General features: G+C 37.7%; 1 protein-coding gene across 1 annotated transcript in view; it reads left to right on the plus strand.

Moving 5' to 3' along the window:
• Positions 1–18,404, plus strand: part of cacnb4a (calcium channel, voltage-dependent, beta 4a subunit) — a 34,292-nt gene extending 15,888 nt beyond the window's left edge. Inside the window, exons 3-15 of the mRNA XM_039818319.1 lie at positions 6,594–6,713; positions 8,923–9,045; positions 10,722–10,849; positions 11,623–11,702; positions 11,928–11,947; positions 12,657–12,702; positions 14,804–14,811; positions 14,984–15,042; positions 15,134–15,243; positions 15,377–15,528; positions 15,797–15,892; positions 16,017–16,193; positions 16,717–18,404. Of these exons, the coding sequence (XP_039674253.1) occupies positions 6,594–6,713; positions 8,923–9,045; positions 10,722–10,849; positions 11,623–11,702; positions 11,928–11,947; positions 12,657–12,702; positions 14,804–14,811; positions 14,984–15,042; positions 15,134–15,243; positions 15,377–15,528; positions 15,797–15,892; positions 16,017–16,193; positions 16,717–16,980 (1,383 nt within the window). The 3' untranslated portion in view covers positions 16,981–18,404. The remainder of the gene's footprint in view (positions 1–6,593; positions 6,714–8,922; positions 9,046–10,721; positions 10,850–11,622; positions 11,703–11,927; positions 11,948–12,656; positions 12,703–14,803; positions 14,812–14,983; positions 15,043–15,133; positions 15,244–15,376; positions 15,529–15,796; positions 15,893–16,016; positions 16,194–16,716) is intronic.
• Positions 18,405–19,830: the final 1,426 nt, after the last annotated feature.

The following is a 19,830-nucleotide window of genomic DNA, read 5'->3' on the forward strand; positions in this document are numbered from 1 at the left end:
TCTGCTCTTATGTCGTGCATGTTCTGTGGGTCTGTGTTGTCTGTGCCTCCTCTGTTCCTGTGCGTGGAGTCTGTGTGTCTGTGTTCCTCCATTGGTTGGGTTTGTGTGGGTAAGTGTCATGTCTGTCCTTTCTGTCTGTGTGTGTGTGTGTGTGTGTGTGTGTGTGTCTTTTTATTTGTCTCTATTATATCTTGTTTGTGTGTATATGTATATATATAGATATGTATATATATATGTGTGTATATATGTATATATGTATATATATGTATATATATATATGTATATATGTAATTATATATATGTATGTGTGTATATGTGTATATATATATGTATGTGTGTATGTATATATATATGTATATATGTATATATATATATATGTATATATATATATATATATATATATAATGTATATATATATATATATATATGTATATATATATATAATATGATATATGTATATATATATGGCAGTATCCATGGGGGCAAGAGTGTGGATATATATATATATATATATATAATTTTTTGTGTAAAAAAATCCTGGCAAGAGTTTTGGTACCGTTACATTTTGTGCTGATTTATGTTACTTGACATTTTCTGGTACTGCAGACCTAATTCAAACCGCAAAAAAGGACAGATTAAGGCTCAATACTCACCCATAGTTATTTTAATACTAGTGCAAAGATCTGCCTATACTAGAGTATCAAGTATATACTACGATATCACTACTGTTGACAAATTCTCTAAACAGCATAAAAAATAAAGAACGTTACCTTTTTATGAGATGTTTTAAAACTCAACCAGACCAGCATGTTGAACCAACAATATTATTGAAATTAAACATTACTGGCCTTACATTTGAGGACTTTTAGACTATATACTGTAGGTACTTCATGAATTGAGAAAACTCTTTGACTCTTTGACTGAAAGTTAGAACCAAGCATAGAGTCTGGGACTAATAACAAGTCTGTTTTTCTTTGCTAAGGAAGAGCTGCCATTCTGGAAATAAAAGTTCTCTATGTGTATAGTTAAAAGTGATACAAAAAGAAATGGGGAAGATCAACAACTGGGAAGCAGTGATCAACTCCACACTTACTGCTGTCAGTGTGATAGCTACGGGCTTCACCAATGTGGCTTGACGGTCCACATTCAAGCACTCAAGTGTACATTCAAGTGTAGTCAGAGATGGACCGCCTCCAGGATCTTCACACACACACACATATATATATATATATATATATATATATATATATATATTGAAAGTATATCATGAACAAGAAAGAAGAAAATATTGAGAAATGGAAGATGGCAAACCTCAGAACTTGTAGTTTTAACTCTTTTAACTGCTGTTTTTTTATAGCTTTGTACCGGTCATATATCTTATAAAAAAACAATCAACAAATGCACTTTATTTTTAAGAACAAATAAATTGAAAGAAGACAGAAATGATTTAAGTGGTCTTATCATGACAGCGTATGTGTTCTATACTGTTCAGGTTAAACAGAAAAAGGATATTTTAATTTTATAAGCTTGTGCTATGCAGGGATTTACTTACTTCATTTGTTTTCAGTCGTTTGAAGGTGAATACTGAGTGCAGGAAGTCTGCTGTTATTGTGTGTCACCCAGTTAGGGACGAACCGCTTTGATTGTAGAGCATGAAAGTGAAGAAGTCATTCAAATTCATGAACTAATTTATGTATTATGTCATGGCCATTGCACTATGCTGTGTACAGCATTACATCATGCAACATGGTTCCATATATTATAGTACGTTTTTGCATGTTACGTAATACTTGTGCACAGATTGTTGCAGGCAGTAGTTGCCTGTTCAAGCCAATAAATGTTGATGTGGACTGACTGGCAACTGGAATAACACAGTGTTTACTGCACTTCTATGGCGCTTTTTGTCTCTATAAATAGAAAGTAAGAGAAACTGACACACAAAGACATGTTTGGACTAAATGACAGATAAGGGCAGACAGACTGGCAAACAAAGAGGGTAACAGATGACTTTAGACAGGTGGGTTATAGACACTGTGGGGCCAATGAATCATAAAGGATATTTATGTCAGTAGTGGTAACTGTAGCAGCAGCCATACTCACGCTGATCTTTCACCTTCCCCTCATTTAAATCAGGTGACAAGGGAATAACTGGCTCCTGACCCCTGGAGAGGCTGCTGTGTACGGCAGCCTGCAGGCGACTGTACACGGTGTATTCCCTGTACCTGTACTAGAAAGTAATGATGAGCAGTAATTAGCTTGTGGACCCCAGTGAGTCTGTGCACTGAGATTGTTGTTTTTTGCCTCTGAGGTAGGCATCCAGTGTTATTATGCTAATGTAGTGATTACTCAGCTGTAGTGTAGCGTGTTGTACAGATTTTGTGTTACATAGCGACCAACATCTCTCTCCATCACAGATATGGAGAATAAAGAGTAACAACTAACTGGACCAGAAAGAAAGAGTGAAAAAAGCTGCTGTGAATTCATTTCAGTCCAAAAATATATAAATAAAACCTAATGATATGTGTTTTTATAGTCCTTGTTTATACTCACTACTAAGATTAGCTTGTGCTTGATGCATTCTAGAAATGATAGGCTGATATTTTGCCCATCAGTATATGTTGTATGAGTATCTACGTTATTGTATGAGTATGTACAGAAAGACAAACGCCTAATTCATCCCCCATTGCTCAAGTGTATACTTCAGGTATTGGCTGTCGGATTAGTTGGGGTCAAAGTTCAATAAATTTGAACTTTGAGTTGCAGCGCTGCTGCATTCAACACTTTAGGACATTTGCAATGTTATTGTGACTTCTAAGTTAGCAACCAACACTACGTAAACAAGTCCAAAACCTAATGGCAAGACAACCATGTCTGAGTTTCTGAGCTCAGAGGAAATGATGCTGCACCAACACCAGTTGCCATTTCGTTGACTGTAAATTAGCTTGATGAATTAAAGAATCAAATATGCAGCCACTCCATATTAAGACCATATTGAGACTTAATCACATGGTGCAGTTGTAACAAATAAGGGCTGAAGCCAGATCTCCCACATAGGATTAAACGGCCACAGTACCGTCAGCCAAAGGTTAAGTCCTCAGAGCCATGATGGCCTAGTTTACACACATACATCGCTATGTGTAGACAATGTTGGCAAACTATAACTCAGCCGATGGAAGTTATAATTGGTAGTGTTACAGGACGCACTGTAGATTTAGCCATCGTTAATGATAGATTTATAGGACTAGTCCATTAGCCAGGGATCCACTCACAGGACTCAGGTGTGTGAAGTGTGTGCTTTTCATTTCACACTCAGGAGCAGGTAACATTATGCTAATGCATTCACCTTGCTGTTGTGTTTGCAGGATGTTGGCAAAATTAAGTTTTACAATATGTTTGAATGAATACACCTAAAATCAATATGTATCAATAATAGTACAGTTGTTTTGGGGATGGGATGACTGTTTGTCCTGGCAGAAGACATTTATGAGCACACTTTAAATAGTTACCCTTACTAAAATTGCTTCAGTCTTACATCAACCCTGCAATACATACTATGACGGTTATGATTATATTGAAACCGTTTTACAAAGGGGTTTATTCAACTTAAATTGAGGCAAAAGTACTTTTTTTTTACTTTTTTTACTTGGTTTTGTATAGTATATATTGGTGTTATGTGTATAATATTGTATAATAGAAAGAAGAAGCTCTACAGAAAAAAGTCTGTAGAACTGTAAGATAAAGGATAATAATATAATAAACGTTATTTATACATCACCTTTCATATCAGAAATGCAGCACGTGCTTTACAATAAGGGAAATTATACACAGAATAAACCTACATACAGGGAATAAATGCCATAATTAATGAAAAAAGATGGGAAATAAAACCCACTGAATAATAATGATAAGATCAATATTAAAATCAGTAGCCATATTTGCAGCATGCACATTACATTACATCAATAAACACTACAGCAGCATGAAAATGTCTCCATTCTCTTCTACTCTGTCTTCTCTTTTTCTTTTCTACATCAGTGGTGGAGATTAGAATTTTTCAGACAAAAACTTTCAAAGTATTTGGCCTCAAATGCACTCCCTACCAATCGGTGCCAGCCCGAGGCTATTAATAAACATAACAGAACCAGCTTTTCATGTCGAACAGAGACCCTAACCAGTCTTGATTACACCAAAATAAGCATTTTTCAGCTACCTCAGAACCTCTTCCTTAAGGTGTAACCTCATTGTAGTCATATAGCAGAATCTAAAAGTCTATACAAATGTCAGTACTGAGAATCATTTTCAGTATGGTGGCCTTGGATTGGGATCTGTACCTATCTTCTTGTCACCACGTATTTGTCTGTCTCAAGGTCTGCGTATCTTCATCAGCGCCCACCTCTCACTGCAGGATCGCTGCCTGTTATGCTGAAGCTTGATGAGCACATTGGTGCTGTAATAACTCTCTCTGCTGAGGGGAAACTCGCTCTCCAACCATCTATGTGCATCCACTGTTGCTTCTTTTTATGTTTGCACAGTTTCCTCAGCTAGTCTGTAATAATCTTGCTGTCTCTTCAGTTATCTCTCTCTCTGTCTTGAATAAGTGGGTGGGCATATTTTTTTTTTTTTTTTTTTTGTATACTGCTCCTCTAACTCAGCAGCCACTGGCTAATAAGGACGAGGGGTGAGGAATGAGATGACTCCACTGATAGTGATGCTATGAGACTGATCTGGAGGGGGGTCAAGCCACCCACTGAGTCCCAGAGGAATACACACATACATACAGTACACATACTGTGTAACCAATAAGTAATCATTTTTAGGAGAAGAAATGTTGTTGCAAACCAAAATATTTATCACATACAAATGGATGACAAATTAAAAGAAAGAAGGGAATAATTTAACGCAGATTATTGTATAGAGGAGGGAGAGATTTTTAAATGACTTGTTAAATAACTCTGTCCATCTTAATCATTAAATCACCAAATGGGGGAATATTGTTTGTAAGAATGGTGCTCATCCTTCCAGTAGAGTTCAACAGACTTAAAGTCAAGAAACACCGAAGGTGTTGTGGAGGCTAGTGGTGGAACAGCACCTCACTAAGACACATTATGTTGGTTTTTATTCTTTACGCTGTCACCCATCTGTACCTGCAATAAACCAAGGTCCTTATTTCACTGCTGGACATTTTTGAAAGGAGCGAGGGTTACAGCTATCTCTATCTATATATATATAGCTATAGCTGTTTAAAGGAGCAGGATCCACTTTAACTTCCACAGATGTGATTTCTAACTCTCCTGGGGTCTTTACAGTACACACATGAAATAAAATGACATGAAAAATAGCAAAAAGAAAAGATAAAACATTACATTAATTAGTTTGAAAGAATGGTTTGACATTTTTGAATACACTCTCTGGAGTTAAATGAGAAGCTTGATACCACTTTCATGTCTGTATGCTAAATATAAAGCTAGAGCCAGCAGGCTCTTAGCTTAGTTTAACATAAAAATGGGAAACTGCTAGCCTGGCTCTTTACCAGCACCTATAAAGCTCACAAATTAAAATGTTATATTTTGTTTACTGAATCTTATATATCTTCAACTGAAATGCCTCATATTTAGTGTACAGACATGAGAGTTGTAGCCAGTCTTTTCATCTAACTCTTGGCAAGAAAGCAAATAAGCATATTTCCCTAAGACTTAACAAAACAAGTTAAATTGTACATAACGCAAGCCCAGAAGATGATTACAATATTAGATATTTACATTAGAACATAAACTAAAACTTTTCATGAGATAATAAGGTAGGTGGCTTGTGGCTCGGAGGTAGAATGGTCGCCCCATAACATGTCAAAGTGTCCCTGAGCAAGACACTGAACTCCAAGTTGCTCCCCGGATGCTGTACGTATAGCTGTTCACTGCTCCTAATACTTAGGATGGGTTAAATGCAGTAGAATAGAATATAATTTCACTACATTGTACTGTGTGTATGTGATGATAAAGGAATAACGTTGTTAGAACAGACTTTTAACCCACAGAGGTCAGTGTATTTTCTTTGTTCAAGGTTTAGTGTTTTTTTCGATGACAGGGGTTCCCCTCTTTGTCATTCAAATTCATATTTTTGTCAAATTACCATGGTGACAAACAAATGAGGAAGGTTTCCTGAGTATTTTGTCTTTAATTTTATCTCTACAAATAAAAACACAATCTTTCTTTTCTGAACATGCCCTCCCAGTCGGTTCATCATCTTTAATCTGTCAGCCTTTGATCTTTTATGAAGAGGAATACAACCAGTCATGTAAACACAGCAATACACACACACACACACACACACACACACACACACACACACACACACACACACACCTGGATTTTTCTAGCCTCCTACTCATTCTGTGTTTTAAGAAACAGTCTCTTATTATGTCCTGCATCTATTTGCACTGTTTTGCAATGGGTTTAGTTTTGAACGGGACTCATGTCAAATTAAATTTGTATCACATAAGGGAAGTTGTCGCCCTGTGGTTGTTTTGCCAATACTGGTACTTTTTATTCCTCCTGGTAACATGTTATTTCCATCTTTTGTGCCCTGTTGTTCTCCAGGGCTCAGCTGATTCCTATACAAGCCGACCGTCTGACTCGGATGTGTCCCTGGAGGAGGAGAAGGAGGGCGGCCGACAGGAGAGGGAGCAGCAGGCCACTGTCCAGCTCGAGAGGGCAAAGGTCAGTTTCACGGGGAACTATATACAGCACAATAGAGCTACATGCTGTTCTGTATATCACATGATAAAACTCATAATCTCAGCGCACAAACAAAAGACACGTGATTTAGTTTCATTTACTGCACTGTACGTCTGGTCTGCATTAGTTGTCTTAAAGTGCCCATATTATGAAAAAATCACTTTTTCTGGGATTTGGGGTGTTCTTTTGTGTCTCTGGTGCTTCCACACACATACAAACTTTGAAAAAAATCCATCCATGCTGTTTTGAGTGAGATATGGTTTCTGAATGTGTCCTGCCTTCAGTCTCCTAGTGAGCTGTTCAACGTCACAGTCCGAAATGAGCTGGCTAACCACAACCGTTAGCTCGTTAGCATGCTAACCGTTAGCTCGTTAGCATGCTAACCGTTAGCATGAGCATGCTAACGCTAGCATGCTACGTCGTTCTCAATAGCAAAGCACTGCTACAACACACACAAGTTCACCATAATCTACAAAAGAACTACTTACATGTGTGCCCTCATTTAGAAGTCTCCCAGCTAATCCTGCCTTGTAACTGACTGAAGTTGGAGAAACAGGCTTTCTTTTACTGTCTCTAGAGTTAGCTAGCTGACTTGATCTACATCTGAACTACTGAGCATGTGTGAGTGCAGTCAAAGATAGTAGTGAAGAAGAAGATGAAAAGAGGTCTCACTCTGTAGCCAAAACAGAAACCAGGTGAAAAGAGGATCTACAGCAGTGAGAGAGAGCTGTGCAGTACAACAAAAATATGGTGTTTTTTGAAAATTAAACCATGTAAACCTATTCTGGTACAACCTTAAAATACAGTTATGAACCTGAAAATGATCATAATATGGGCGCTTTAAAGTTGTCAACTTGTCTAAATATAGATTTACACTGTTACAGATGCAGAGATTTTACACTGTCCCGTCACATTCTGACACCTTTTCTGTTGTTTGTGGATATCTTTTTCCTGATGAAACTGGGCTGAGCATAAACAGTGTGATGTGACTTTTATGTTGAAAAATGTAATAAGAGTTCAACAGCTAGGGGCGGAATCATTACTCAAAAGCATTGGTGCCAAACCTTTAGTTTTTGTGTTTTCATTTCATTCATCCATTCCAACATAATTGAATTTGGTTTGGTGACAACAACATCATATTACTTACAGGAACAACCTTGGGACATAAAACAAATGAAAGAATAGTACAACGATAATTAAAAATTTAAACAAGCGCTTCCATGGGGATGCTATACAGTATTAGTACAACAAACCATGATATATAAACCTATGATATACCACGGTATACATAACCTTACAATGTCTTATAGAGATACTGTAAGTAATCGTACTATCAGAAAACAGCAGCAGTGCTAGTAAGATCTCAATAGTGATGTAGCCTTTAACACCAGCAAAAGACACCATTTCACCTGCGATATATTATTAATATCTAACCCAAATCTATCAGCAAATCAAGTCATGATAAATAATGGTTAAATAAAATAAAACCAGTAAAATAAAATAACAGAGAAAAGCATCAACATAATCAGTCAGTTCACCATATTATGGCCTGTACTTCATTGTAGGAAAGACACCATTTCACCTGCGATATATTATTAATATCTAACCCAAATCTATCAGCAAATCAAGTCATGATAAATAATGGTTAAATAAAATAAAACCAGTAAAATAAAATAAAAGAGAAAAGAAAAGCATCAACTTAATCAGTCAGTTCACCATATTATGGCCATTGTAGGAAAGTACAAAAAATGATAAAAGGTAAAGAATGTTTGAAGGAGCCATCTTTGTAGACTCTGTAGGCTTTTTGGCCTTGGAGTGAAATCTTCTGCTGCCCCTGCTGTGTGCCGGTGTGATCACACTGCTGCTGTCTTGCAGCCACCTTCGTCAGGAGCTCAGAAATAGCGTCTCTTCATCAGCGCCCACCCCTGACTGCAGTCTCGCTGCATGTGATGCTGGAGCTTGATGAGCACATTGCTGCTGTGTTAACTCTCTGCTCTGTGTCTCTGTGTATCCACTGCTGCTTCTGTTTATGTATTAAACGGTTTCTCTGTTGAATTTCCACGCACAAAATACAATATCAACATCATGACATAACGTTTCATATTCTGTGATAGAAGATTTTAATCCCAATTACATATTCATGGTGCCACCTTATTGCTGTGATAACTCTTTTCTCTCTGCTGTCTTACAGACTAAAGCAGTGGCATTTGCAGTGAGGACCAACGTCAGCTACTGTGGTGCTCTGGACGAGGATGTTCCTGTGGCCGGCACTGCCGTCTCCTTTGATGCCAAGGACTTCCTCCACATCAAAGAGGTACAATTCAGGCACTATCCAGTGATGCTAAACCTGTGGCACGGTATGAAAAATTTTATTTAGTCCCCTCTATTTTGGTTTATAAATCAAGATTCAAGATTCAAAATCCTTTATTGATCCCACAACGGGGAAATTCACAATCACATGAGCATGTGTACTTTTGTACTGTAAATAGTTTTATACAGTGGTGGAAAGTAACTAAGTACATTTACTTAAATACTGTACTTGAGTACAATCTTGAGGTGCTTGTACTTTACTTTAGTATTTCCATTTTATGCTACTTTATACTTCTATTCTACTACTACAATTCAGAGGTGAATTTTGTACTTTTTACTGCACTACATTGCTTTAATAACATTAGTTACTTTACAGACAATACAATACTTTTACTGCAAGACAATTACTTGTAACAGTATTTCTACCCTGTGGTATTGCTACTTTTAGTTCTTCCACCACTAGTTCTATATTCTACTATTGTGTGTCTAACAGACTTTGTCATTGGATTGTAGCATGTCAGCAATTTGTTCTTTCACTGCCATGTCCAAAGAAAATACTCTTTTCTGATTGGCTGGCCACTGTCTGTTAAAATAAAACATAGTTCCGGTTAACAGTTAACCTGCCATTCAACATAGCAACTTTAAGCTTCACAAAATGTAATTGGTTAACTTACCGGTGATACAAACCTGACAACTCGAGAAACTGGCTGCAACTAAACTAAACACTAAATAACTGTAACTAAATATCTTGACAAAACAATCTCAACAGCAATGTCTATGTAGTAGCTTTTCTGTAGCTTTCAATCATACCAAATTACTTTTTATCAGCAGATGGAGTTTGCCCATTTGTCATGGAATTGTAAATGTGCACATTTAAAAAAGAATTCTGAGCACTTTGAGAACTTTTCGTCCATGTTGGCTTAAAAGCTCCAGGTCAAAGTTTATGGAAAAAGCAGTTGAGGCAACATTCTCACCACAAGATCTGTTTAGAAGCAGTTCTGGAGCTTTCGATCACACTCTTTTGCTCTTTTCTGGACAGCTGATGTGCTGTAATAAATATTGTGTCAACAGAGTAAATGGCTCCCCGCTCTCAGGTCATGGTGTTTCATTGTTCAATATGTTGTGTGGTGTCTACAATAAATGTTAGCATTAATTGGAATAATGGTATAATAACGACTGTTCAAAAGATTGTGTGTGACATTTTCATTACATCCTTTACAGAAAATGTATTGTTTCAAGTTTCAAGTTATTTATTGTCATATGCAACACAATACAGAGAAACAGTCAATGAAAATCTCCCTCCAACAATACTTATAGAAATATCTTTAGAAAGAATCTTAGAAATTGTGCTAAAGGTAAACTATAGGGATGAAATATAACATATATAAAATAAAATAATATATATTTTTGGTTTCTCAATATACTGGAATGGGGAATTCTTTTGGCCTGTGGTTGGTTCATTCATAAGTAAGGTTTACTTTTGGATTAAGCTTTTAAATATTGCAAAATAAATTGCAATTTTTGTGTCTTAAGGAGGTATTTATTGATAAAATAAATCCACCAATTATAAAAAAAAAAAAAAACTTTTTTAAAAACTAATTTAGGTTTCTTCATCTCCCAAAATCATATGAAACCCTGAGGTTTTGTGTCTGTTTTGTGTCTGTTCTCTCCAATCTACAGAAGTACAACAATGACTGGTGGATCGGCCGCCTGGTGAAAGAAGGCTGTGACATCGGCTTCATCCCGAGCCCTCTGAAGCTGGAAAACATCCGACTCCAGCAGGAACAGAAGAGAGGACGCTTCCATGGGTGAGTAGAGGAGGAGTACTGGCATGTGAGAGTTCAGGAGGTGGAGGAATCAGCAGCAGAAGCAGCAGAAAGTGTAGAGAAGACACATGGATCAAAAGGGATAAAGAGAGTTGGAGGATTTCGGGGATGTGTTGAGGGGAGAGCCACTGTAGGGATGAGTAAAAGCCTGGCAGTTGAGCCGGCAGCTAGGGAGGAAGTCAAGTGGATGAGAGCCAAGATGTGTTGTGTGGTCCAACCTCTCAGAGGTGGGTCTGGATCATGGCCGCCACAGAATTTTCCACCAGATGGAGTGATGTGTTTCAACCAGCAAGGCCATCAGAGATGTTGAGAGAAAACTAACCAAAAATATCAAAGATAACCAACTTTTTTTTAGTTGACATATGCATTCAGTTACAGCTGAGTCAGACACATCTTAATCCAAGCTTAATATATCCTATTTTTATTTCAGCTATTCACCTTTTTTATTTAGCTCAAGGCTACCTCAACACTCTCCCAAGGGATCATATTAAAGTAAATTGGAAAAAAAACATCACTCAGTTACTGGTTTTATTCTGTTATTTATGTCCAAGTAATAATATACACTGCTGAACACAATTGTCTGCATGGTTCCCACGGGTCCTTGAAATCATTTGAGGGAGTGTGGGGGGGAGTGTGTGTGTGTGTCGGGGTATGGTCACCTGATTCCTAGGGGTCAGTGGTGTTTTACGGATGACATCTTGCTGGATTTTACATTAACACTTTTCTCTTTCTATTCGCTGCTGCCATCATCATAGCAGTAAGTCCAGTGGGAATTCTTCCTCAAGTCTGGGAGAAATGGTGTCGGGCACATTCAAGCCAAACCCCAACTCTGCAGGTTGGTCCCACAGATACGACTCTGTCTAGGTCTGAGAGGAAATGCTGTCGTCAGATCCACAGAGGGAATTGTTTGTCTTGGTTTCTGCTCTGCATTTGTGTCTGTATAAAAGTAGTGTTTATTCAGCTCCTGTAATATGTGATGCTTTACAATAGGTGATATAATTTAATGTATAGTTCCAGTCCAGTATTTACTTACTCACCTGATCTTTCTTTTCTTTTTCAGGAAAACAGAAACAAAAAGTGGTGAGCATGGCAATTTTACACATTCATTTATTTATTTGCCTACTTTATAGGGAATAAAGTAAAGTATGTAAAGCATAACTTGATTTCTTGAAATAATTACTTTTTAAAGGTCTATTAAGGTCCCTTAAAGGTAGGTTAACAGTGGTAACAGAGTTTTAAGTTAGTGAGTTTTAAAAGGCTACCCTTTTTTTTAACATTTAGACCACATATCGTGCCTTTAATTAACATGCCATTTTTGTGGCAGTTAAACTTAATTAAAATCAAGTTTTAACAAACTAAAATGGATTGCTTATTTGGGAAACTGCTACTAGTCATTTTAACAACATCTGTGTTTGCATAAATGTTAGTATTGTTTGAAAGCCACGTGTTCTCCTGCAAAATTGACTTTGAATGAAAGAATGCACCTTCTTAAAGACTAAAGCTTAACAACACACATATTAAATTAATTGGTTGCTGCATCTGAGTCAGATTCTACTCTGCAGACTGTTCTCATGTTACATGATGAAATGTCTATAGCTTAAATCATTACTGTTTTACATTCATTGAAAATCATGAAATAAAAAACATTTTATTTATACAATAATGGAGCATTGCTATAAAGCATCATTCCATTTACATTGATATAGCGTGGAAGAGTGCTTGGTTTCTTTAGAGAGACACTTGCTAATATTAAATCCTGACTGTAGTCTGTGTGTGCCCACCCCTCCAGGCTGAGCACATCCCTCCGTATGACGTGGTTCCCTCCATGAGGCCGGGTGGGGGGCCCTAAAAAAAAAATAAATGGGGGGCGGGGGGGGGGGGGGGGGGGGGCGGGAAGGGGAGGGAAAAAAAACACACTTTTTTCTCCCCCCCTCCCCCCCACATTTTTTTCAAAACCCCCCCAAATTTTTTTTTTTTTATATTATTTAGTCAACTTTAACCAATGAAATAAATACATAATATTCTAGTGCACTTGCATATAAAGGCACTTCTCTTCCCTACTGTGTGAGACAGAGCGGTTCACTTTTTATAATTAAAATATCCCAATACAAAGATTTTTGCAGATCTGATTTAATTATAACTGGATATTAGAGATAACTGGCATGTTCCCTCTTTGACATCATTTTCTCAGAGTGACATTGCTTGATGTTGCATTATGACGAAGGTTCTTGTGTTTCCCACCAAGGCTAATTTCCCTCTAAAGTTAAAATGGAAATACAACATTAAAATGGAAACTGCTCGTTGATTATTAGTTACCATTGGAATCACAGGGCAAACAATAAAGGAGGCCAAGGAGGTGGCGGGAGGTGGAAGCCGGAGTCAGTTGTCATGGAATCACAGTCTTCATTTCCCATTCTGGTGTTGCCATGGTAACAACCTTCTGGGTAAACTGCATCAGTCTGAAAAAGTGGAGCATGGTTTGAAATTAGAAACGGAGAATAATGTGTACTGCTGCTAAGGTTTTGGAATGAGATGAGTGACTGAATGGCATTTAATGTTTCCATAACAAGTAAAGATTTTAGCTATTAATCACATCAGACACCTTTTCAGCTCATTGTTCCTGAATCAATACAAGACAGCAATTTAGTTCTACAAATAATAAAGCTCATGAAGTACAAGATTTTGTGTCAGCAGTGCTATTCTTTCTGCCAATGGCACCAGAATGAGGATGTAGTTACTTTTATTCAGTACATGGGGCTTAATAAAAGTGCATGGTGTCAAGCTTGTGCGAAAAGTGATGTAGTTACAATGGTGGCCAAAGTATTCACATCCTTTGCTTAAACGTTATACCACAAATGCTCAATTACAAGTAAAAGCTGTGCATTCAAAACAGTACATACACTAATGAAGGGTACAGAAGTAATCTGCAAAATGCAAAAATAAAAGTACTTGTTATGCAGCATAATGGCCCTTGGCAGTGTTATATTATTATATATTGGATAATTGGATTATCAATGCTGATGTATTACTAATCTCAGATGTATATAATCAGCATTTTAATGTTGCAGCTGGTTGAGCTGTACAATTGCTACGTTATATACTGTTGGGTAGTTTAATCCGTAACGCTTAATCATATTTTATAAATATATCATATGTTTGTATGTAAAATAGTCTCTAAAATAGAAAGTAACTACAAAACTGTAGCTGTCAGATAAATGTAGTGGAAGTAAAAAGAACAACATTTCCCTGTGGAGTTGAAGTATGAAGTAGCATGAAATAGAAAAATGTAAAGTACAAAATTGTACTTATATACATTACTTGAGTACAATTGGAAATTAATCACCTTTTGGATCCCCAAAGTCATTGCACATGTTAATAGCATTCATTTCCATCTACTGCTGTGTTTCAGCTCAAAGGACATGCCGCCCCTGTCAACCCTCTGTCACTGTCAAGCTCATTTGAAAAAAAATCAGAGTGACAACAGCCTAACACCAAGCTTTGCCTGTTTAGATTCATGTTTAGTTCATTTAGTTCCATGTATTCATTTCCTCTAGTCAAACACCTCAGGCCAATTGGATGACTGTCTGCCTTTGAGGATGACTTTCTCAACAAAAGCTAATTCATCTTGAATATCTTTTTCAATTCAAGGCCTTGGACTGGCAGTCATACTCATCAGGGAAAGCCATAATTGGAGGCTGCACTGTGCGATTGCCCCAATTCATCACCTGTGCATTGGTCTTTGTGATACTTCTCATTGTAGCTCTTAATCACTTTATTTAATGTGGCCCACATTCACTCAGCAAAGAGCCGTAAGGAAAGAAACTGTGCGCACCATAGACAAATTGCTTGGTCAAGTGTGTAATTCAGCAGCAGCCTGAATGGATGGCATCAGAATGAATAATAAGAGTCCACTTCCACTTGTTTGCTGCTTTATAGCATATCCAGTAGATGTGTTAGGATGTTTATGTTGTATGTCTCTTTTGTTTACTTGTAACATGCCTGACAGTATGTTCTGTCCTTGACATCTTCCTTATTAATCTGCCTGGTATTCTTCTTCTCCTTCCTCTTCCCTTTTCATTCTGTGTCCTCCGCCTTCTTCCATAACCATCACTGTAGGTGACAGATATGATGCAGAAGGCTCTGTTTGACTTCCTGAAGCACAGGTTTGACGGGAGGTGAGCAGTCAAAGCAAAGCAGCGCCTGTCGTAGCATGCATCATCCTCCTGACAGTTTGCTCTGTATGACGTGTGTTTTGTGTTGTTTCAGGATATCCATCACAAGGGTAACAGCTGACATATCGTTGGCCAAGAGGTCAGTACTAAACAACCCCAGTAAGAGGGCCATCATTGAGAGATCCAACACCCGCTCCAGCCTGGGTAAAACTACAGGAACTGTTCCACTCAATGATGTGCATGTCTTGTAGGTGTCGAGACTGTGAGTGTTATGTAATAACCTTCATATTCCTTGTTGTTCATAGTTTTCCTGCTATATGTTGTTGTCTTCATGTAGCGGAGGTTCAGAGTGAAATAGAAAGGATCTTTGAGCTGGCCAGGTCTCTACAGCTGGTAGTGTTGGATGCAGACACAATTAACCATCCAGCACAGCTCATCAAGACCTCATTAGCACCCATTATCGTCCATGTTAAAGTGTCCTCACCTAAGGTAAGATTAAAGCCTTGGATACTAGATAGCCTTCCATAAAACTGTGTTGATTTTCACATGCCATCTCCTAGCAGGGTATTATATATAGTCTTAAAGCTGCAGGTGGCATCTTTTGAGAATTAACACTGCACACTACACCAGGCAGTGAGGTAAAGTCTGAGACAGAGGGCATGACTGTTACACTTGGTAACCCAAACCCATTGTAGTCAGTGTTCCATAGTTGGAGATATTTCCCTGTGTTTTTCTATTGAACATGTGCTTGCCATAGGTCCTCCAGCGGCTGATCAAATCAAGAGGGAAATCTCAAAGCAAACACTTGAATGTGCAGCTTGTTGCAGCGGAAAAACTAGCACAGTGTCCTTCTGTGAGTGAATTTCAAACACCCTTTTAAATTTAAAACAACACAGCACAAAACAAGCAGCAGCTTCTTAGTTTTCCAGTGGTGAAGCTACACTTTCCTCTGTTTCTCCCCCCCTCTCCCCCCTCAGGAGATGTTTGATATTATTCTGGATGAGAACCAGCTGGAAGATGCGTGTGAACACCTGGCAGAGTACCTGGAGGCATACTGGCGTGCTACACACACTTCACTTAGCACGCCACTCAACCCCCTGCTGGGACGCAATCTGGGTTCCACTGCTCTCTCCCCGTATCCAGCTGCCATTCAGGTGAACCTGTCAAATAGAAAAAGAAGAAAAATTATGTCTTGTATTTTTTTCCTTTGGTAGTTAATTTAAAGTCTGAACTCCCTATTTTAGGTGTGTTTATATGCTTACCTGTAAAACTCATGCTAAAATGCCTCTGATAAATGTAGTACACCTTAAAGCCAAAGCTGAGAGCCATATTGGCAGTGGACAAGTGGACTGTGTTTTTTCTGAATTTCTTTGAAAGTTTGAAACTTCACCCATGGACTCCATTGTAACTAACTGAATTCAAGCCTTCAGATGTTGCTGATGATCTTTGATCTTTGTTTCATTGACAGCAATGAGGAAACTACACAAATTCGTCTTATGTCATTAAATATGATGCTTATATCAACATGTGTTTACATTAGATAAAACTAGCACATTAGCTCTAATAATTTCCAAACCTTTTGCCAATTGTGTATCACGTTACTGTACATGTTGCTGCTAAACTGTTATTTTACATGTTTAACAAAGCAAAACAATGTACATTTTCTCTCTCCAACAGGCCCAAAGAAACCGCAACAGCAACCACACAACAACAGACCTTTCACCTGTTGAACGTCGCAGCCTGATGCCTGCCGATGAGAACTACCATAATGAACGGGCGCGGAAAAATCGCAACCGTCTGTCCTCTGGGTCACAGCACAGCCGGGACCACTCACCTCTGGTGGAGGAGGACTACCAGGACCCCTACCAGGATTCCTACAAGCCTCATCGTAACCGAGGATCCCCGGGAGGCTACAGCCATGACTCCAGGCACCGGCATTGAGCTGTGGCCTGCTGTGAACAAAGTGTAGGCCTGTCTTTCTCTAACCACTATGGACATAAGAGTTGAGGCAGCTTTGCTGTAAGATGATGAAACTACTACACTCATTTGGACTGTAACAACTTTGTGTCGATGTGTAGTACCTCATTTTCCCTTTGGCCTTGGCTGCTGCCATAGGAGCATTTGAACCTAAAAAAAATAAGAATCCTGCTCTTGCTTTGATGTGAACAAGGGAAGGGACCGGGAATGAAAGTAGCACAAGAGCAGAAAAGTTATGTTTCCAAGGGAAGGATAAAGCTGGACCTGATCTGAATATACTGCAAATGTGGCTTGTGAGTGAAGTACACTAGCAGGTGATAGTGTGCGACGTAGGCTCTTCTGGATCCTCCCCACCATCTCAGCTGTTACTGTAGCATGCGGACTGTAATTACTGGTTACTACCTGCCTCAAGCCAGTGCCGCACAGCACTAGAGGTGATGATTAGCACAGAACCTATTTGCACGCGTCCAGGAGCAGGTAGAAGAAGAGTATAATGCATCTTTAATGCTCCTTAAGTTTGTTTACCACTGTCTGCGATGTGAGTGTAGTAAATCCAGTGGAAGCCTGTTCCCAAATCCAGAGTTTTACATATTTTGTTTTGAAGTGACATGGATGGTGTCGTGGTGTTCTCTTCAGGGTTCATACAGTAGCTCTCTGTGCCCTATTTTTGTTATTTCTTAATGTCATTTTTAACATTAACCATATCGAGACAAAAATATAAAAATCATGCAGATACTAATTCACTTCAGAGCTCCAAACCTCAGGAATGAGAGGTCATTTAGACCTAGAAGTGTGCTGACAGATGTAGCGTTTATTTCCCATCTGATGGGAATTTGATTCTGAGTGTTATTTTGAATTGTTAAGAGATATTATGATTTAGTTGTTTCAAAAAAGTTATTAATATAAGGAATTAACACTTTCAGGACTAGGAGTCACTAGCATGGTCAAGCCAGCATGTTTTTTCATATGCCATGCGTTTATCAGCTCCTGTTGTCTGTCATGTATTTGGCAGGACATCATTTGGAATAGATCGAATAAAATTTTAGTGAGGGATTTATATTGAGGGCTTCCATGTGTAACAGTAAAAATAGTTGAAGGACAGAAGCATTAATTCATTTAAAGTAGATTCAGTAGATTCATTCCATTCCATTGATTTCTTCTTTTAAAGCCTTGCATACACCTTTCATCTGATCAAAACATGTATTTTTAAATGTTTCCTCCATCTAACTTTATTACTAAAGCTTTTATGAAAGAAAGTAACAATGGTATTAAGTAACATTTTAATTGAGTAGCAATTCAACAGGCCACCATGTCCATATTTTCAGCTATAACGTTTTTTCAATGTATTCAATTTCAGTTTAATTAAAGACTCCTAATGAGTGAAAGCATTTGGGCAGGACTGGGCTACATTTGTCACAATATCTTTGACATGCTGCATTTTTTTAATCAAATGAAATCACTTGTGTGCTGCCAGCTAATACTGGATGGATTACCTTTTAATTAGGGTTTGGCATCGTTTAGATATTAACGATTCTGATTCCAATTCCGATTCTTCCTTTCGATTCCGGTTCTTATCGATTCTCGATTCCGATTCTTTGAGTGGTGGAGTTGAAACGGGTCACATGCTTATTTCACAAATAAGAGGAAAGTTTTATTTTGATTCAAAGGTGGGTTGCAGTTTGACGTGGCTTTTTCAATGTAAAATAAAGCCACACTAGAGCACCGCTTACTGAGCTCCATGGCTGCAACACAACAAGCGCCTGGCCGCTACGGAAACCAAAACATGCGCATGTTAAATTTGGAACCCATGATCAGATTTGAAACCAAATCGATTCCAATAAAGAAACGATTCCGATGGAATCGTAATTTTTGAAACGATTCCAAGTAGGAATCGGTTCTCGATGCCCAACGCTACTTTTAATGACATATCCTTTCCTTCCTATCTTGTAATCTAATATTTGTTGAAAATCTCAGTTTTTTTTCAGTTCATAGGCCAGAGATCTCATTGTGCTTCATTGAATCTGGAAAAGGAAGATGGACAAGGAGACTTCTGCTCGTATCTGCCATATACAGTAGCTTTTATTGTTGTTGTTTCAAAACTCTGAAGCAACAATGTAAAAGATTTGATTACTGCCTGTGAGAGAATGATGCATTGATTAGAAATGTGTGTGCACTGTAATTTTACAATTGTAATGAAATAAATTGCCCTTATGCTGTTGTATGGCTAGCACTGTTTTTTGTTCAAAAACAAGCACACACCTGTTGGTTTTCTTTATTTCTTCATATTTTGCGAGCACTTCAAAACTATAATATAGGCTAATATAATGTATATTTTCTAATAAATCTATCAATTGTTTGGGTATAAGATGAAAAATCTAATTAAACCAGAGCATAAGGCAGTCTGTGGCCTCAGGTGATGTCTTCAAATGTCTTATTGTTTCTGATCAACAGTCCAAAATGTAAAGGTGTATAGAGGATGTGTATATCATAGAATATAACTATCATATATTCCCATTAGAAAGGCTGGAACCAGAGTATTTCTGGCATTTTGCAGGTCAACTAATCGATGAATTGACTGATCTTTTCAATACAATATAATTTCACTATAATATACTATAATATCACTATAATAAAAAACAATGAAAATAATAATAAAAATAATCTACTACTAGTCAATAATGGTTTTATACTTAAATGATTATTCTATGTGATTTGATTCTATTTTGCTGCAATATGAACACCTAATATATATTTATATATTATTATTATTAGTAGTAGTATATAGCAGTCTTCCAAAAATTATGCTAAGATTAG

Source organism: Perca fluviatilis, chromosome 12, assembly GCF_010015445.1.
Source record: "Perca fluviatilis chromosome 12, GENO_Pfluv_1.0, whole genome shotgun sequence".
Taxonomy (NCBI): Eukaryota; Metazoa; Chordata; class Actinopteri; order Perciformes; family Percidae; genus Perca; species Perca fluviatilis.